General features: G+C 35.7%; 2 protein-coding genes across 4 annotated transcripts in view; one reads left to right on the top strand and one right to left on the bottom strand.

Annotated features, from left to right (window-relative positions):
- Positions 1-11,287, top strand: part of LOC106138317 (target of rapamycin complex subunit lst8) — a 31,858-nt gene extending 20,571 nt beyond the window's left edge. Inside the window, exons 7-8 of one of the 2 annotated variants that reach the window (XM_060947359.1) lie at positions 9,782-9,910; positions 10,469-11,287. In XM_060947359.1, the coding sequence (XP_060803342.1) occupies positions 9,782-9,897 (116 nt within the window). In that variant the 3' untranslated portion in view covers positions 9,898-9,910; positions 10,469-11,287. The remainder of the gene's footprint in view (positions 1-9,781; positions 9,911-10,468) is intronic. The other variant, XM_013339446.2, reaches the window with a different exon arrangement.
- Positions 11,288-12,157: 870 nt separating this feature from the next.
- LOC106138326 (ADP-ribosylation factor-binding protein GGA3) lies at positions 12,158-17,485 on the bottom strand. Of its 2 annotated transcripts, none has more exons than XM_013339457.2 (8): positions 17,309-17,485; positions 16,935-17,233; positions 16,457-16,726; positions 15,323-15,533; positions 14,340-14,606; positions 14,042-14,165; positions 13,331-13,871; positions 12,158-13,088 (listed from the first exon to the last, which is right to left on the bottom strand). In XM_013339457.2, exons 1-8 carry the CDS (start codon positions 17,343-17,345, stop codon positions 12,876-12,878), a joined length of 1,962 nt encoding a protein of 653 aa, XP_013194911.2. In that variant the 5' UTR covers positions 17,346-17,485; the 3' UTR covers positions 12,158-12,875. The 2 variants fall into 2 exon arrangements, with proteins under 2 accessions (XP_013194911.2, XP_060803482.1); XM_060947499.1 differs by having other exon boundaries at positions 14,042-14,162.
- Positions 17,486-17,653: the final 168 nt, after the last annotated feature.

Genomic DNA, 17,653 nt, shown 5'->3' with positions numbered 1-17,653 from the left:
GCCAGCAACCTGTTACTATTTGAATTTCAATTCTATCTTAAAGCCAAATAGCTGAACGTGGCCTATCAGTCTTTACAAGACTGTTGGCTCTGTCTACCCCGCAAGGGATATAGACGTGATTATATGTATGTATGTATGTATAAAATATGATAGATATATGAGATAGCTACACTTAATGTTACTATTGCCAGGAGACTTATTCCGTTATTAGAGGTTTCTATATTCAACAAAGAGCATAAATATAAAGTAAACATGTCAATAACGATTTTTGAGAAACAGGTTTGTATGTTTAGGTATTTGTTAAAACAATCTGTAGTACAATTTTAAGGGAAAGCTTAATTACTTTATACCACGAGAAAAAGTATCTACCAGTAATCTTTTTCTATAGATAGCAGTTACACGGTATTTAAAAAAGGTAAAGTTATAAGTCATTAGCTAATGTTAACGTCATTATAACAATGAAAGTAAAAAGATTAGTTCGAAGAAATTACTAAGATCATTTACCGGCGATTATTGTTTTTTTTTTTTTTCAAATAATATATTTATAATCGTTTAGCCTAATAAAAATCTATCCAAGATCGACATGAAAAAAATATTTGGGCGAGTCCAAACTATTCCCTGGTAATAATGACATACATATGTAATGTAATAATGAAAGGTAATGTACTAATGAAATAATGGTTCGTCGCATTTTTAAATGTGTGTGATAGGTAACAAAAACGAAATGAGGATGAATGTCGGTCATATTTTAAATAGCTTAGCTTTCATTTAATATTGAAAAAAAAATCCTAAGCACGGCTAGAAATGGGCCCCACCGCCGCCCATTTTGTGAGACACAACCACGAGTCTAACTGTCTCCCCACCGTGCTATAGTCTTTTGTCAAGTATGTCATGTATCAGTCCTCTAAAGCTAAATAAAAACAACAATAAGAGTAAATTAGGCATATAAAAAGAATTAATGAAAGTAGGTTGACTAAACAAATATACAAGGAGATTGTGAATGGGAACGAACGTAACCTATCAAATCGGAGATGTCCTGGCGAAATGCTAAAGAGTACCCCAAACCGACGAGCTTGCATGAAGACAGTTATGAATGTGGATGAAGCGAAAGAAGTATACAGGGATCGTGGCAAATGCTATGTGACAAAAGAATCAACATTACTAGAATAATCAGACAAGGCAACAAGGCCGAGAAGGATACTGAAGGAACTGCGCAAATAATGGACACGGTCAGTTGTAAAACTGGGCATTAAGCAAGAAATGTAGTACTAGAGCTCTACGGGAAATAAAGGGTGGTTATTTACAGTAGACGATAGAAACGGGCAGGTAATACCCATCAGGTCCCACACCGCTCTCTGATAGGTGGATTTCAGTCAACTCTGCAACTCCAAAATCGAAATCTGAGTAGTTTCTTAAAATCTCGGTGCCGTCGAAACTAACTCTTTCGCATTTTCGTGCATTGTCTAAATTATCATTAACTTCCGGGGAAAGTCTCCGATGTTTGGAATTTAATAATGTCACATGCATTTTGACTTTATCTTGCCCATATCTTTTCTTCATTATCCCTGCTTTGTAAAAATAATCCGACAAAGAGTCGATGAGATTTTGTAGAATGCCAGTTGGGGCATCCTCTTCTTGGACATCGCAATATAAAATATCTATTGCTTTCGGGTTATCATTAATATACGATAGACCTTTTAAACGTATTTTCAAAGGTAAATGATTTCGTATTAGTGGCAACACAATTTTTTCATTCCCTTCTTTAAGCAGGTTGGAAGCCTGCAATGTCTCCCCGTCCGTCAGACACATGACTCCAATAGTGATGTGCAACTTGCTCCCTCTCATGAATAATGAGTCTTCAACACCACTCTCAATTGAACAGGTTTTCAAGACGGCACTCTTAAAAGCAAAATATCTGTTCTTGATTGAAGTGGTGTTAACCGGGATATTTAGGAAATGAGTCGATTGTTGTCTCATTGCTGAAAATGAAACAATTTCTTCCACACATTTTCTTGCTGCTTTTACGTTTTTGACGGATTTCCCAAAGATTGTTATTACCCCGGTATCTTTGGGTATTCTTAGATAAGAGTGTGTATCACTTTCAATACTTCTCTTCATGGCACCCTTTTTTCCAATAATGCAGCCTAAATATTGTTGAGACACACTAAAAAGGGTTTTATAATTGTTGTTGCCAATTTTAATAACCTTATAGCCACTATGTACTCCATCTCCAGGTACGTTAATGAAAATTTGGTTTGTGATAGAATTAGAAGCCATATTTTTTATAAAGAGTAAATATGTAAAATAAAAAATATAAATAAATATAACATATATAAATAAAATAAAGCAATAGAATAAATAAATAAAAAAAGTCTTACTCCCGTAAACTCACTGAGTATAAACTAATCAAGACTAGTAGAAATTCTCTGTGTTCACTTTGCAAGTTACGGAACGCACTGGTAAGTGATCGGCTTTCGGGATAAGACTAAGTTCAGTTTTATGAAGCTCACCGCGCTTTCACCTCCTTAATGACTTGCCTCCATTTACATGGCATTGTAAAAATTCCTGAGTGACGAATCACTGATTTAAAACTACGCAGTCTTAGCTGCTTAAGTTTTTATTTATGTAAATTGTAAATATAAATGTTTTAATAGTTGTCGTAACATTTTGTTATATTTATTAAAATTAGTATAAACACATAACTTTAGCAAAAAGAGAACCGCCTCCAATGTATATCCTCCTTGAAGTCGGCAAAATTTCTAAAACATCAGAATCGGCTCAGCGAAACATAAGATTATTGCGGACAAACATACATACATATACACTGAGAACCAAATTTTTTTGAAGGCGGTGTTTAATTCTGCTATTCATCAACTTGTTATATCATCTCTATATATTATCTATTTATGGTCTGGGTGAAATGAATCTAATAGCAATAGAAACCTTTCGTGCGTGAGCTGGCTACATGGTTGATTATATGATTATGCATACAATGTACGTACTACAAAAATATAGGTCTTTAATAGATTTATAAAAAAGTCCGCGACACAATATATCTAACGTCAATAATTAAGTAACTATAAGGTATTTTATAAAAGTATATAAAATATAAAAAAATAATGTAAATAAAAACTTGTGTATTTTGAGCATTGTGTACTTGTTTGTGTAGTAACAAGGATCATCGTGGTTAATTAGAAGTAATTTCATCATCAAGATAATTTTGCGAAGATAAATATTGCCCCTTACAGCACGTCGGTAGGATTTTTAGATTATGAAATATCGTGAAATTAAAAAATTCGCGCTCCATAGCCTAAATCTGAATCTCGTCAAACTCTAATGTAACCCGACTGCAACATAAAAAGGGTAATGCTTCAATTTTTTAAACTAGGGTTTTTATAAAGACGTTTTAAGGTCGTACTTCACCTCTCTCTTATCTGAGCGTCGGCTTCCATGATTCGGGTTGTATAACCAGAAGGATGGGAGAACATGGTGGTGGTAGGATAGAACCCCGGTTGCGACCCAAGAGGTTCGACACTATCTTAAAGAAAAGAGAAGATAATGTCGAACTCGAACCCTTCGGAGTAGATCCGTTATACTACTCCAAATTTGTGGGATCTGAAGCTAACTTCAGGCGGATCAGAGAATTCACGTAGGTATCTGTAACACAGGATTCGGAGTGGCTTCGAGTGAAGCGACGCTAAATCAGGACGATTTAGATTTTTTATTTAAGATACCAAAAAAATTAAGGAAGTGTTCAGGATATCAGATTAAGGCGACTATGCGATGGCAGGGCTTGCATGTAGAGTGAATAATGCATAACTAAAGTAACACTAAAGAGATATGTAGGGAGTCAAGAAAAGAGGTCTCTTGAAAAGAGCCAGGGGTGGCTTGTGACCACTATCCTGAATTCAACTCTATTTTTACATGAAGCGACCCGTGTGCAACCCCCGCAACCTTGCAACCTGGAAACCTAACCAATAGTGGATCATGGTTAATTGTTCCTCAAAATTAAAATAAGATCACGGATAGAAATACAGAATACGGATACCATAAAGTACAAGGTAATGAGAATTAACCGAAGGAATGAGTTTATTGTATGAGATGAAAAGGTGAAAATGGATGTAGCAAAATAAGCGTGCAAAACAAGTGGAAAGGTGTAGTCTCTGCCGGGCAGGCATAGATACCGAAATAGATGCGTGATGTCATCTCCTCATGATGGTACCAGTTGCGTCCTCTGATGAAGAGCTCGGGGTCCGCTTCAGAATGCAGACCACGATCATGGAGTAGGTTAATCAGGTACACAAGCGATCCCGTCAGGTCTTCCTGCAATGAAAACAAACCCGGATTGCACCATGTTATACATCTAGTTGCCTGACTTTACAGGTTTCTCACGATGATCTCTATAAAGCCATACAGGTAGTTAAGAAAAAAAAACAATGATAAAATATGATAGATATATGAGATAGCTACACTTAATGTTACTATTGCCAGGAGACTTATTCCGTTATTAGAGGTTTCTATATTCAACAAAGAGCATAAATATAAAGTAAACATGTCAATAACGATTTTTGAGAAACAGGTTTGTATGTTTAGGTATTTGTTAAAACAATCTGTAGTACAATTTTAAGGGAAAGCTTAATTACTTTATACCACGAGAAAAAGTATCTACCAGTAATCTTTTTCTATAGATAGCAGTTACACGGTATTTAAAAAAGGTAAAGTTATAAGTCATTAGCTAATGTTAACGTCATTATAACAATGAAAGGAAAAAGATTAGTTCGAAGAAATTACTAAGATCATTTACCGGCGATTATTGTTTTTTTTTTTTTTCAAATAATGTATTTCTATTTGTGTATTGTATTTAATTGATGGAACCGCTGTTTCGCTTTATATCGTTTAGCCTAATAAAAATCTATCCAAGATCGACATGAAAAAAATATTTGGGCGAGTCCAAACTATTCCCTGGTAATAATGACATACATATGTAATGTAATAATGAAAGGTAATGTACTAATGAAATAATGGTTCGTCGCATTTTGAAATGTGTGTGATAGGTAACAAAAACGAAATGAGGATGAATGTCGGTCATATTTTAAATAGCTTAGCTTTCATTTAATATTGAAAAAAAAATCCTAAGCACGGCTAGAAATGGGCCCCACCGCCGCCCATTTTGTGAGACACAACCACGAGTCTAACTGTCTCCCCACCGTGCTATAGTCTTTTGTCAAGTATGTCATGTATCAGTCCTCTAAAGCTAAATAAAAACAACAATAAGATTAAATTAGGCATATGAAAAGAATTAATGAAAGTAGGTTGACTAAACAAATATACAAGGAGATTGTGTATGGGAACGAACGTAACCTATCAAATCGGAGATGTCCTGGCGAAATGCTAAAGAGTACCCCAAACCGACGAGCTTGCATGAAGCCAGTTATGAATGTGGATGAAGCGAAAGAAGTATACAGGGATCGTGGCAAATGCATGTGACAAAAGAATCAACATTACTAGAATAATCAGACAAGGCAACAAGGCCGAGAAGGATACTGAAGGAACTGCGCAAATAATGGACACGGTCAGTTGTAAAACTGGGCATTAAGCAAGAAATGTAGTACTAGAGCTCTACGGGAAATAAAGGGTGGTTATTTACAGTAGACGATAGAAACGGGCAGGTAATACCCATCAGGTCCCACACCGCTCTCTGATAGGTGAATTTCAGTCAACTCTGCAACTCCAAAATCGAAATCTGAGTAGTTTCTTAAAATCTCGGTGCCGTCGAAACTAACTCTTTCGCATTTTCGTGCATTGTCTAAATTATCATTAACTTCCGGGGAAAGTCTCCGATGTTTGGAATTTAATAATGTCACATGCATTTTGACTTTATCTTGCCCATATCTTTTCTTCATTATCCCTGCTTTGTAAAAATAATCCGACAAAGAGTCGATGAGATTTTGTAGAATGCCAAGTGGGGCATCCTCTTCTTGGACATCGCAATATAAAATATCGATTGCTTTCGGGTTATCATTCATATACGATAGACCTTTTAAACGTATTTTCAAAGGTAAATGATTTCGTATTAGTGGCAACACAATTTTTTCATTCCCTTCTTTAAGCAGGTTGGAAGCCTGCAATGTCTCCCCGTCCGTCAGACACATGACTCCAATAGTGATGTGCAACTTGCTCCCTCTCATGAATAATGAGTCTTCAACACCACTCTCAATTGGACAGGTTTTCAAGACGGCACTCTTAAAAGCAAAATATCTGTTCTTGATTGAAGTGGTGTTAACCGGGATATTTAGGAAATGAGTCGATTGTTGTCTCATTGCTGAAAATGAAACAATTTCTTCCACACATTTTCTTGCTGCTTTTACGTTTTTGACGGATTTCCCAAAGATTGTTATTACCCCGGTATCTTTGGGTATTCTTAGATGAGAGTGTGTATCATTTTCAATACTTCTCTTCATGGCACCCTTTTTCCCAATAATGCAGCCTAAATATTGCTGAGACACACTAAAAAGGGTTTTATAATTGTTGTTGCCAATTTTAATAACCTTATAGCCACTATGTACTCCATCTCCGGGTACGTTAATGAAAATTTGGTTTGTGATAGAATTAGAAGCCATATTTTTTATAAAGAGCAAATATGTAAAATAAAAAATATAAATAAATATAACATATATAAATAAAATAAAGCAATAGAATAAATAAATAAAAAAAAAGTCTTACTCCCGTAAACTCACTGAGTATAAACTAATCAAGACTAGTAGAAATTCTCTGTGTTCACTTTGCAAGTTACGGAACGCACTGGTAAGTGATCGGCTTTCGGGATAAGACTAAGTTCAGTTTTATGAAGCTCACCGCGCTTTCACCTCCTTAATGACTTGCCTCCATTTACATGGCGTTGTAAAAATTCCTGAGTGACGAATCACTCATTTAAAACTACGCAGTCTTTGCTGCTTAAGTTTTTATTTATGTAAATAGGCTATTTGACTGTATTAAAAATATACATTTCTTTTATGTCATCAGTCTTAATATTATTTTTTTGGAGCGATTTGTAATAACGCGAGATAAAAATATTGCATTATTTAAACAAAATCCGTCTCAGAAAATTAGGTTTTTATATGCAGCTGTCACGTGACTAAAAACGAACGTGATTGGCTATTTCTATTATGACGTCAATTATCCATAAACAGACTGTGGATCGTACCGTTCCTTAGTGTTCGCTATTAGTTTTCAAGATTTTATAAGTGTTTGATCGCTCAGGATTACTCAGATAACATAGGTATTTAATAATGGAAACCAATTCCGCGAAAGCTGACAGTCGAAACCTACCAAAAGTGGACGCAATAATGGTTGATGAAGAAATCTGGATTGTCTTCTTCATAGACAATCCAGATTTCTATGCTGAGATACGAACTGAGGAATGTGAAAACATCAATGTAAGTATATCTTGGTAACCACTGATCTTAGATCATGATCTGAAACCTCTTCTTGGGAATATTCAAATCCATCGGCATAGAAAAAAACAGTTTCGTAGGAGATTTTATTGTTGTATTAGTGCATTGAGGCACTGCACAACATTTATAGGAACTCATTTTAATAATTTTCACACATATGACGTGGCACAACACAAGTTAAATAAAACAAGAGAAAATCAAAACTTTTCGAAACACCAACAAGCTTTGTATCATATTTACACGAAATTTACGTCACTGCATGCCATGGCCGCCATATTGCTAAAAGTCGCGTTTTGGCGGCATATTTGAATATTTCATTTTCTTTTTCGATTTTTTAATAAAATAGCTGTAATAAAGGCAGAAAAGTATTTTTGTAGGGCTCCTTATAAACAAATAAATACCCTAATATAGTTTTTAGAACTTTGTCAAATAGCCTATTGTAAATATAAATGTTTTAATAGTTGTCGTTACATTTTGTTATATTTATTAAAATTAGTATAAACACATAACGTTAGCAAAAAGAGAACCGCCTCCAATTTATATCCTCCTTGAAGTCGGCAAAATTTCTAAAACATCAGAATCGGCTCAGCGAAACATAAGATTATTGCGGACAAACATACATATACACTGAGAACCAAATTTTTTTAAAGGCGGTGTTTAATTCTGCTATTCATCAACTTGTTATATCATCTCTATATATTATCTATTTATGGTCTGGGTGAAATGAATCTAATTAACAACGATGACAACGACTTGACTAAGGCTTTTACAATGTCTTTTATAGCGATTTATATTCGAAAGACTAATTTCGCTTTAATTAAACATAAATTCATTTTTTTTGTATCCTGTTTCACTGCTTCTCATGTCTTAGTTTCATTCTTGTCAACGGCTTTTTTCGTCATACTGTACTGTCTCATCGGGAGTGCCACAAGGGTCCGTTTTAGGACCTATACTTTTTACTATACGTGTGATTGAATTTATATTTTGTTCGCCGACTTCTTCCGATAAATTATAAGAGTATTTAAATGCGATTATAATAATATTTTGAAACGGGAATGTCGGTGAAAAAAGTGTAGTAATTTTATATATGTAGGTATTTGTTTTTCCTGGTCGACTGAATTGAGAAAAAAAATTACACAAGCAAAATTTATTTAAAAAATAAATTTGTTTTGCTAAGCAAAAAGGTTTACTGGGCAATTGCATATGGAACAAGCCTAAGCTTTTTTTAAGTATACCAGGTGTTCTTAAGATTCACAGTGTGTCCTTTGTCGAAAGACCGAGATTATTACGTAAACCAACCCAGCCATTTGTGCCCTCTACCGGCAAAACTTTAGGCGGCTCAAACATCTAGGCGGCTTCGAGAAAGGCTACGCATGTCCAGTTCACAATCGCAACCGCAATCTAACAAGTCCAGTTGTTCCTCTATAGACATAAGATGAAGAGAAATGCAGAGTAGTGACTAGCTTAAAGTATAAAGCCGTCGGGCTTTCATGAGATGAATACGAGTATGATAGATATTCATCTCACGTACAGAAATCGTGGCAAGTGGAAAGATGTGTCATTATCCTGATTATTGTGCCTGTTGCGTCCTCTAAGGAGAAGCCCGGGGTTCGCTAAAGACCATAATTTAAATTGAGAGGATTTCTAGCTTTTCGTAGAAGTATCACAATAAATATTTTATTTTTTGTTTTATTTTCCCGAAAATTCAACAAAGATAAAAAAGAATTGGACCACTCCATTTCGTTCCCATGGATATTTGTAAAAAAGTATTTGCGACTAAGAGATAGGCTTAAATACTAAACAAAACAAAATTAACGTAATTTGGTATTGTTTTTATTTTGAATAGGTTCATATTGATGTACCAACATTATTATAGATTATCATAATCCTACTAATATTATAAATGCGAAAGTTTGTGAGTATGTCACGATGTCAGTATGGATGTTTGTTACTCTTTCAAGCAAAAACTACTGAACCAATTACGATGAATTTTGGTAGGTAGGGTAGCTGAAGACCCAGAATAATTAATACTTTTTTTTTTATTTTATTTAAATAACTCAGGGTTTATGCCAGATTTCTCGCGGGATTGATAGGGTTTCAATGCGGACGAAGTCGCGCGGCCTCTAGTTAGGCTGTAATTGTAATAATTAATTTTGCTTTGAATATTTTACTACCAGGGGACATTTAGCGAAAGAGAAGTTTTGCGCGTGAGCCATCTCCACTACTAAGTAAGGATTTCCCGAAATTCTCGCTGGAAAGGAGATAAGCGAGACATTTCGTTCCACGCGGGCGCTCTCTTAGTAAAGTGATAACTGTTTTTGTTCCAGGTTCATCCGATAGCTACGCCCGCTTGTGGCACGTGGAGAAGGGCTCGCTGGAGCGCGAGTACTGCGGCCACCAGAAACCAATCACCGCGCTCGCTTTCAGGGACCAGGCCGTCTGATAACGCACACAAGGTTGGTACATACATTTCACTTTATATATTTCACGGGGTAGACAGAGCCTTGGAAAGAATGAAAGTGGCCTTCAATTTTAGCTGTGTGGCTTAAGGATGGTGTTTAGATTCAAATTTCTAAACAGGTTGCTAGCCCATCGCGTAAAAGAAGTATCCCAAGTATAAAATCCCTATACCTTGATCGTTTTTTACGATCTATACGGAAAGGGAAGTTTTTCTTCGATAGCAGACCAACATGTACGTCATTGGTGAAAATGTTGAACCATAGTTTGTACCGCCACTTAAAAACTTGCATTTTTTCATGTACATTTGAGCTCGTTTGACCTCAATCTGCCTGATGATAATCAAGAGTCTAAGATGGGGCATGCAAGCACAAATAATGTCTATTCACTCGTGCCTTGGAATGCCTACGTTGTAGCTAATGGGGAACAGAGGCGGGGAATTATTCTTTACTTATATATTCTTCCCATATATATATATAAGTTTAAAAAATGAATAATTTCAATACAAATATTACTAATTTAATTGTGATTGTGAATACAAGTACTGCATTTTACAGGACAAGAAGTTTAGAAGAGGATTTTACGGCCCATTGAAATGGACAAGATTTCCCCAGGAGATTGTACTAAATGGAAATATGAATTTATTTTATTTGTAATATCATACTTTTTATGGGAATGAAAAAGGAGAGAAAACTTTCTGACACGCCATATTCAAATAATGTACGAAAAGTTCCTCATTTTTTAGTTTATAATTTAGAATTTATATTTAATGATGTAAATAGTTAATGTTTTTGCTGATAGGTAATTAATTAAGAATATACTCAGATCACAGGTATTGTGACGCAGTAACTATATCATCCTTGCTAGACCTGTCTCCATAAAAATTAAATCTTCCTTTATAATTTTAGCAATGTTGACTAGGTTTAATACAAACAATTAAGTTCTAAAAAAATTATGTGTACAAATAAAAAGTGCTCGAGCAAGTTTTCTCCTTGTCTGCAATGACCCTAATGCCGCATACAGCAGCTTAAGAAACGAACGGCGGTCAGTGCTGTATGGATAACAAGCGTTTGTTAACGTGCACGTCAATGACACGATGCGGCGCCAAAAGAAGCATATACAGATTATTGACAATTGAATACAAAAATGTGAAAAATATTAAAGAAATGTTTTATTTTTTTTCACCGGTAAAAGAAATACCGCGATATCCCCTTTTAATTTAGCTTCAAAGCAAGTCCAAACCATTCCTAAGTTTTGGAGCTCTATTCCAGACGCATTTGTACAAACATTTAACATGTTTTATGTAAATACCGTTGTAATATTGTAAATGAGATAATTTGTAATGCAGTAAATATTTTTAATGAAATTCAAAATTGTTTTTTTATTTCTAGTGGCTTTTTTTTATTAAAAACAAGATTAGCTATAACCTCCATAAAAATTACGGAGAAGTGCATTTTCTCAAACCTTGGTTTCAAAATATGACATATTATTATAATATAATAATAAATCAATTATTATAAAAGAAAAACTTCACATATAGTTATTATTTATTTACTGATTCATTGTTATTGCCCAAAAGATGAAGTTTTTTGTATAATGTATTCAATGAAATACCATTGCTACAGGGTGGGATGCGCGGGTAATTGTGTGATAAATTATATTGACAAGTATTAATTTTCATTATTTATTATAAAATATAAATAGCGGTACGTACAGTACATAGACACTGATATTATGAGAAATATTTCTAATTTGAATTAATAAAATTATCGCTAAGTTGTATTGAACAACATAAGCATATAAAATTGTACAATTAAATGCAAATGTTTTTGTATGCCGCAAATGTTTTATATTGATTCCAAGTCGACCCTCTAGGTATGGAGTAATTTTCTTTGATTTTTCAAATGACATCATTTTATTTTGCATTCTTAATAAATCAAAATATTATACTCCTGGGCAATATATTTATTTCGGAAGACAGATCCTTTCGAAGCAAGCAATCATTATATTTACTAAAAAGCTAACACTGTTTTGTAAATTACAAAACAGTGTAGTGTAAATTTCAAAATGAGTACTTATATAATGTTTAGTTAAATACCTCATAATAAAAATGCTGTAAATATTCTTAGAAATCTTAAGAAAATACATATTCCATACCGATTACCAACGGCCAATATTCCAAATAAGAAGCAATTTTATCACTATTAACAGGTTTTGACAATGCGCAACATAATTTTATTTAATGATCAGTAACTAGTAAATCAACGTAACATTGCGACATACACATAATACTGAATGTTCTTATAATTATTTTTCAGATCCGCATGTCATGTCAAAGTATAAAAAAAATAACAATTTCACTATAAACTTAAATAAAATATTTCTGAATGTTGTTTTGGAATGCAACAATATATCCGATACGAGGATACAGACTAGATCAAATATACTTCTCTCACTCAATCTAAATATCGCGTCGAAAATTCAACTAAAGCTTTACATATTTTGTAGGCGACAATGCGACAGGAACTCTTTGTACAGCAAACATTATTGTTATAATTAATAACATAAAAAATAGGCTATAATTTTTATAAATTTGCTATGATTTTTTGAAAAGGTGTTTGGGGTCCTTTATGAATTTAAGAACTGTAAATGTACAAATTATTTCTATACATGTAATGTTAACAAATTTTATCCCCATAGTTATATTGTTCGAGTCTTTAAACAGAACGGTAACAATAAATACATAAATACGAGATCATAAAGATGATGTCTTAGCATTGTCGCGTTTATAATACTATAATTGCACAGGTTAAACGGCCTACTCACTTTACAATTTTAATACTGCAACATGTCAACATGTTGGTACCAAATTACAAAGAAGTACCTAGGCTATTTTGTTGCAACTTCATTGCTTTATTTTGCCGCAACAGAATTGCAAAGTATGTCGTTTAAGTACGTTAAGTCTTATATGTCGTCGAGCGGCAGGTCAGTGACCTCTCCCATCTCGGAGTAGGCGTCGTCGTCGCAGGTGTACGTGATGAGGAACTTGAGCGTGGGCGGCGGCGCCGCGCGCGGGCGCGCCAGCAGCAGCAGCTGCGTGAGCGCCGCGCTCGGCACGAAGGGCAGGCGCGGCGGCAGCGCCGAGCCCGACGCGGGCAGCAGCCGCACCTTGCAGCCCTGGAAAGTTCATGCCTTTGAGTCCTCATTATCCCGGCATTAGTCCCGGTTGCGTTACAGAGAAGGCTTATAAACTTGGGATTCCTCTTGTAGGCGACGAGCTAGCAACCTGTCACTATTTGAATCTCAATTCCAGTGTGAAACCTTACAACTGTAGATAGCATATTGTTTTAACAGTGAAAGAATTTTCTTCTTTGTAATAAAGATATGAATAGGCTACATACTGGAACAAAATTGCTTACCTTCGGGACAACACTTTGGAACCTATAATCTTCAATTGGTAAGCTGCTTCTACTAGTGGTGGACACCACAATCACATTCACATCTGGCCTCGGCTTATCCTTACAGAAATGAAGTACGACGCTCACGCCACCCTCCTCTTCGAAAATCGTCATCGGAGGCACATCACTTGGCTGCACGCTTGTTAAAGACACATTTATATCACTCAACGATTTCACTTCTCCATATTTCTTAACACTATCCTTCCTTTCCACTTCCTTATCTATAGGCGATTCAACATTATCACATTTTGAGTTAGCTAACGGTAATCCTATATCCAGTATTTTGTCAAGTGGGCTTTCACTTTTGTTGCAAGACGCTCCATCTGTGATGTCCACCATGACGTCATCAGTCTGTGAGGGCACGGGAGTTGGTTGTTCCCGTTTCTCTTCAGGCTTTTTCGTGAAAAAATCTAAATCCAACATTGCACCATTGTTAAGTAATTGCGTTTCCTTCTTAGGAGACTTTTCTAGTGCATTCATTGGTATCTTCTTTGTAATTTTCCTGAAACGAAATATATTTTTTTTAATTTGCCAATTTGCTACTATATTACGATGCATTAATTTTTTTGTCTATTACTTGTCATATATGGCATTTAAGAAGGAGAAACCCTGCCGAAAAGACCAAAGCAAGGGAATATTATACTAGTAAAACAATTGATTGTAAACTCTTACCCATTGAAACTATCTACACGTTTCGAACTATCCGGCAAAGATTGCTTCATTAACTGCTCTCCGAGAGAGTCCAATACATTCCAGCCTTCCGCTTTTGGTTTATGACCTAGTAAATCGACATCTTCTGTAAAAAAAATATAAAGTTAGATTTTATACATATGGTATAATACAAAATAGTTTACATGGGCTCTGGCGAAGCAACTGGTACACACTCAGTTTTATCTTCACCACCGGACGACATGGAAGTAATAATTGCTGGTTTAACCAAAAAAAAAAACAATGCTTGAATTGTAATTACCGTTCGGCATAAGGCTCACAGGTTTCAAAGGCTCAGTGATGGTGTTGGTAGTAGGTTCCGTTGCGAATATGTCTCCCAGTTCATCTATAACATTCTTCTGATCCCGTGCCGCGTGAGCCGGGTTCGCTCCGGCGAAGTCCAGGAGACTCTCCTGACGCTCCGCTATGACCGTTGTTTGGGGTTTTGTCTTGTCTTCTTTGTGACCAACGAAAGTGTTGTATTTCTCGAAAACTTCATCGAGTACGTCGTTCGCATGTAGGATGTCACCTGAAAGATTTTTTACTTATTTCATTTACTAAAGAAACCAAATGTACCTAATGAAACAAAGAAAGAAGAAAGAAAGAAAAATATTTATTTGGCGCAAGATGTAACATTACATTTTCCTTCATAAACATAGAAATAAAAAATACATGATGCGACCAAAAGGGTAAGGTAATAACCAAACCGACCTAGACTTGCATATATGTAATTGGAAATCTATGTCATTTCTACTAAAACAACAGAGTCAGTAAAAATACGTCTATTCAATGCTTTGGCTGGGGTAATGCACTTTGTGTTGAGCTGCTCCTCGTTGGCGAAGAGCCTCGCCAAAGAAGTCCATAAAGTCAAGACATAATCGACTAATTACTATTCAACGTTGGGTGCAGGTGGCCTCCAACACAGCGAGGTGGAAGTTATTTCAGCAGTGGACGTCCTACAGCTGAAATGATGATGATGACCAGGCACGCACGGTAGCACGGTCTTTTGACTTTTGCGTATAGTATGAATTAACACAAAAAAGAGATCCATAAATAAAAAAGTTTTAAGGTTATCGGCGTCGGCCGTGCACAGCGCGGGGACAGAAGACCTCGACGGAGAGCGCCGCCGAAGTCGTCCATAAACTCAAAAATATATTCCACTAATGACAAGGCGGTATGGTCTTTTACTTTAGCATATGGAATGAATTGAAAACAAAATTGGTCCATAAATAAAAGAGATCTCACTAAGATTGTCAGCATCTGCGTCTGCAGCAGCCAGGCGCTGCAACACAGGCCTCAGTCGCGCACAGCGAGCGTGGAGTTCGTGTATGAGCTGCTCCTCGTCGGCGGAGGCGCTGGCCGCGTGCCGCAGCATCTCCATCAGGAGCCCCGCGCTGTCCAACGCGGCGCTCACTTCCTGAGCGCGTCTGCTGTTCGCTTCGCTGCGGCGCTCTTCCTGAATTACATAAGTCATTAATAATTGTAAAGAAATTATAATGTGGTTATACACCTTCCTCTGAAAACCCTTCAACAATTTAACCAGGAAGAAAATCCTCCACACTTTCCAAGATTACCATATATATCATACATATAGACAGAGAAAATATGGGGAAAATACTTTAATATGTAGTGATTCATTGGATAAATGGATGGAGAAAAATTGTCCCCTATCCTACTACTATTATAAAGGCGAAAGTTTGTATGGATGTATGGATGTTTGTTACTCTTTCACGCAAAAACTACTGAACCGATTACCATGAAATTTGGTATGTAGGTAGCTGAAGACCCAGAATAACACATAGGCTACTTTTTATCCCAGAGTTCCCGCGGGATTGATAGGGTTTCCATGCGGACGAAGTCGCGGGCGGCCTCTAGTGTTGTTATATAATAATCTTAAATTAGTATTATTGTAATAACAACACAGGAGACAATTTTCATGTAGGTATGATTATCAATATAAAGTATTTTATGCTGATAGTTTAATTATAACAAACATTCTATTGTTTGACACACTACATTACAGCTTCTTTTCAATGTTCCACTTACATATATAATATCATGCATCTGTCCTGGTAGGGTAGGCAGAGACTCTCAATACCTTTTCTTTATTACATTCTTAATGAGCATACAATTAAGTCATTTTATTTTTTGTTTGTGATAAATCTGTTATTAATAAAACTTAATGTGTAAACATAATATTAATATGCACATTCCCCTGTAAATGTTATGGAGGTCAACCGATCAAGAATTCTTACCATTATTGACATTTTCACATGTATGTAGTTGCAGGCAACAGCTAGTAAATGTAATACTAATACCCTAACAAAATAAAAACAGAATTTGTTTTTCTGATAATAAATTAACCAAAGACAATTTTACCTCTCGAACCATAGTCTTGATGAGCCGGTTAGCATGCTGCAGATCTTCAGGCTTTTTACTCTGCAACAGCTTTTGGAGTAACTTTGATTTCTCTTCATCCTCAAATATGGCATTTTTGGCCCTTGACTTAGGAGCTGACACGGTGTCCTCGGGAGGCATAGGAGGTGGAGTCTCCTTCACCACACCCTGGTTCTTTAGCATCTCATAGGCAACTTTAAATTTTGTTTCTTTTGGGTATTCTATTGACCAGGCATATAGCAACTGTAGAACCTAAAATACCAAGTTTAAAATAAAGCAAAAGAATAAATTATGTAAAAAAGAGACTTTCAAGACAGGTAAATTGACTTCTTGTGCAAGAACACAAGGACAACACCACACAAAATTGCTCTTAAGAAGAAACACTACTATGAGATAATATTTATCACAATTAAATATTTAAATTTTAATTTACTTCATTATTTAGTTTTCTTCAACTTACTCTGGTCCTGACTTCAGGCGCAGTCCTGTCAGCGAAATATTTAGGTGATACCAGTTTTATCATTTCGTTCAAGAATCGAAATTTTCCTACTTCAGCGTGGAAACCAGCGTCAGAGCGCCGCATACAGCGATCCAGCATAGTCAGAGCTAACATTGCTTCTCGTGGGTTGTGCGAGTGAATTCGAGTCGCCAACGCCTGCGCCGCCAACTGCGGCCCCTCGGCGGAATCCCGCATTATAGTGCAGAACGCTTCCAATGCAGCGGGGTCTGGGCATGGCAGAGTCTCATGCGTAGCTTTTACTGAACATTAAAAACTGTTAAATATTTTCTTATCAAGTTATTGACTACCTAAATAATTTTTGAAATGTTACTTACAAATAAGTGCTTCCAAACTGGTCAACGTGACATTCATTATTACAGTGATACCTTTTTATTCAGATACCATGAAAATTTTAAGTAATTTTCACGAAATCAAAATCCTGTATTCGCTTGACCATTTTTTGACATTTCACTATTTTCATTACATGTATTCAGTTCCTGACATGAAGTACAATTACAACGCTGGACTAAGTATTCTATACACTGACAATCAATTTGTATTCTCTTTGACTATAATTGTAATAAAAAGAGAAAAGAAAAATTAAAAATTAAACTCGTTATTTATAAAATATGTAGTCCCTGTAAATCGTTAGACATCGTGCCAAATGGCAAATCTCTTTG

This window comes from Amyelois transitella, chromosome 13 (assembly GCF_032362555.1).
Source record: "Amyelois transitella isolate CPQ chromosome 13, ilAmyTran1.1, whole genome shotgun sequence".
Classification (NCBI taxonomy): domain Eukaryota; kingdom Metazoa; phylum Arthropoda; class Insecta; order Lepidoptera; family Pyralidae; genus Amyelois; species Amyelois transitella.
The sequence above is the reverse complement of the archived record's forward strand: the minus strand, read 5'-3'. Positions and strand labels throughout refer to the sequence as shown.

Excerpts from the sequence above, each read along its gene's own strand:
- LOC106138326 (XM_013339457.2), bottom strand. The coding sequence starts at position 17,345 with ATGAATGTCACGTTGACCAGTTTGGAAGCACTTATTT. Across the intron at positions 17,234-17,308 it reads CAGTTTGGAAGCACTTATTT|TAAAAGCTACGCATGAGACT; the intron begins GTAAGTAACATT and ends TTTAATGTTCAG. Across the intron at positions 14,607-15,322 it reads CGCAGATGCTGACAATCTTA|GTGACATCCTACATGCGAAC; the intron begins GTGAGATCTCTT and ends AAAATCTTTCAG.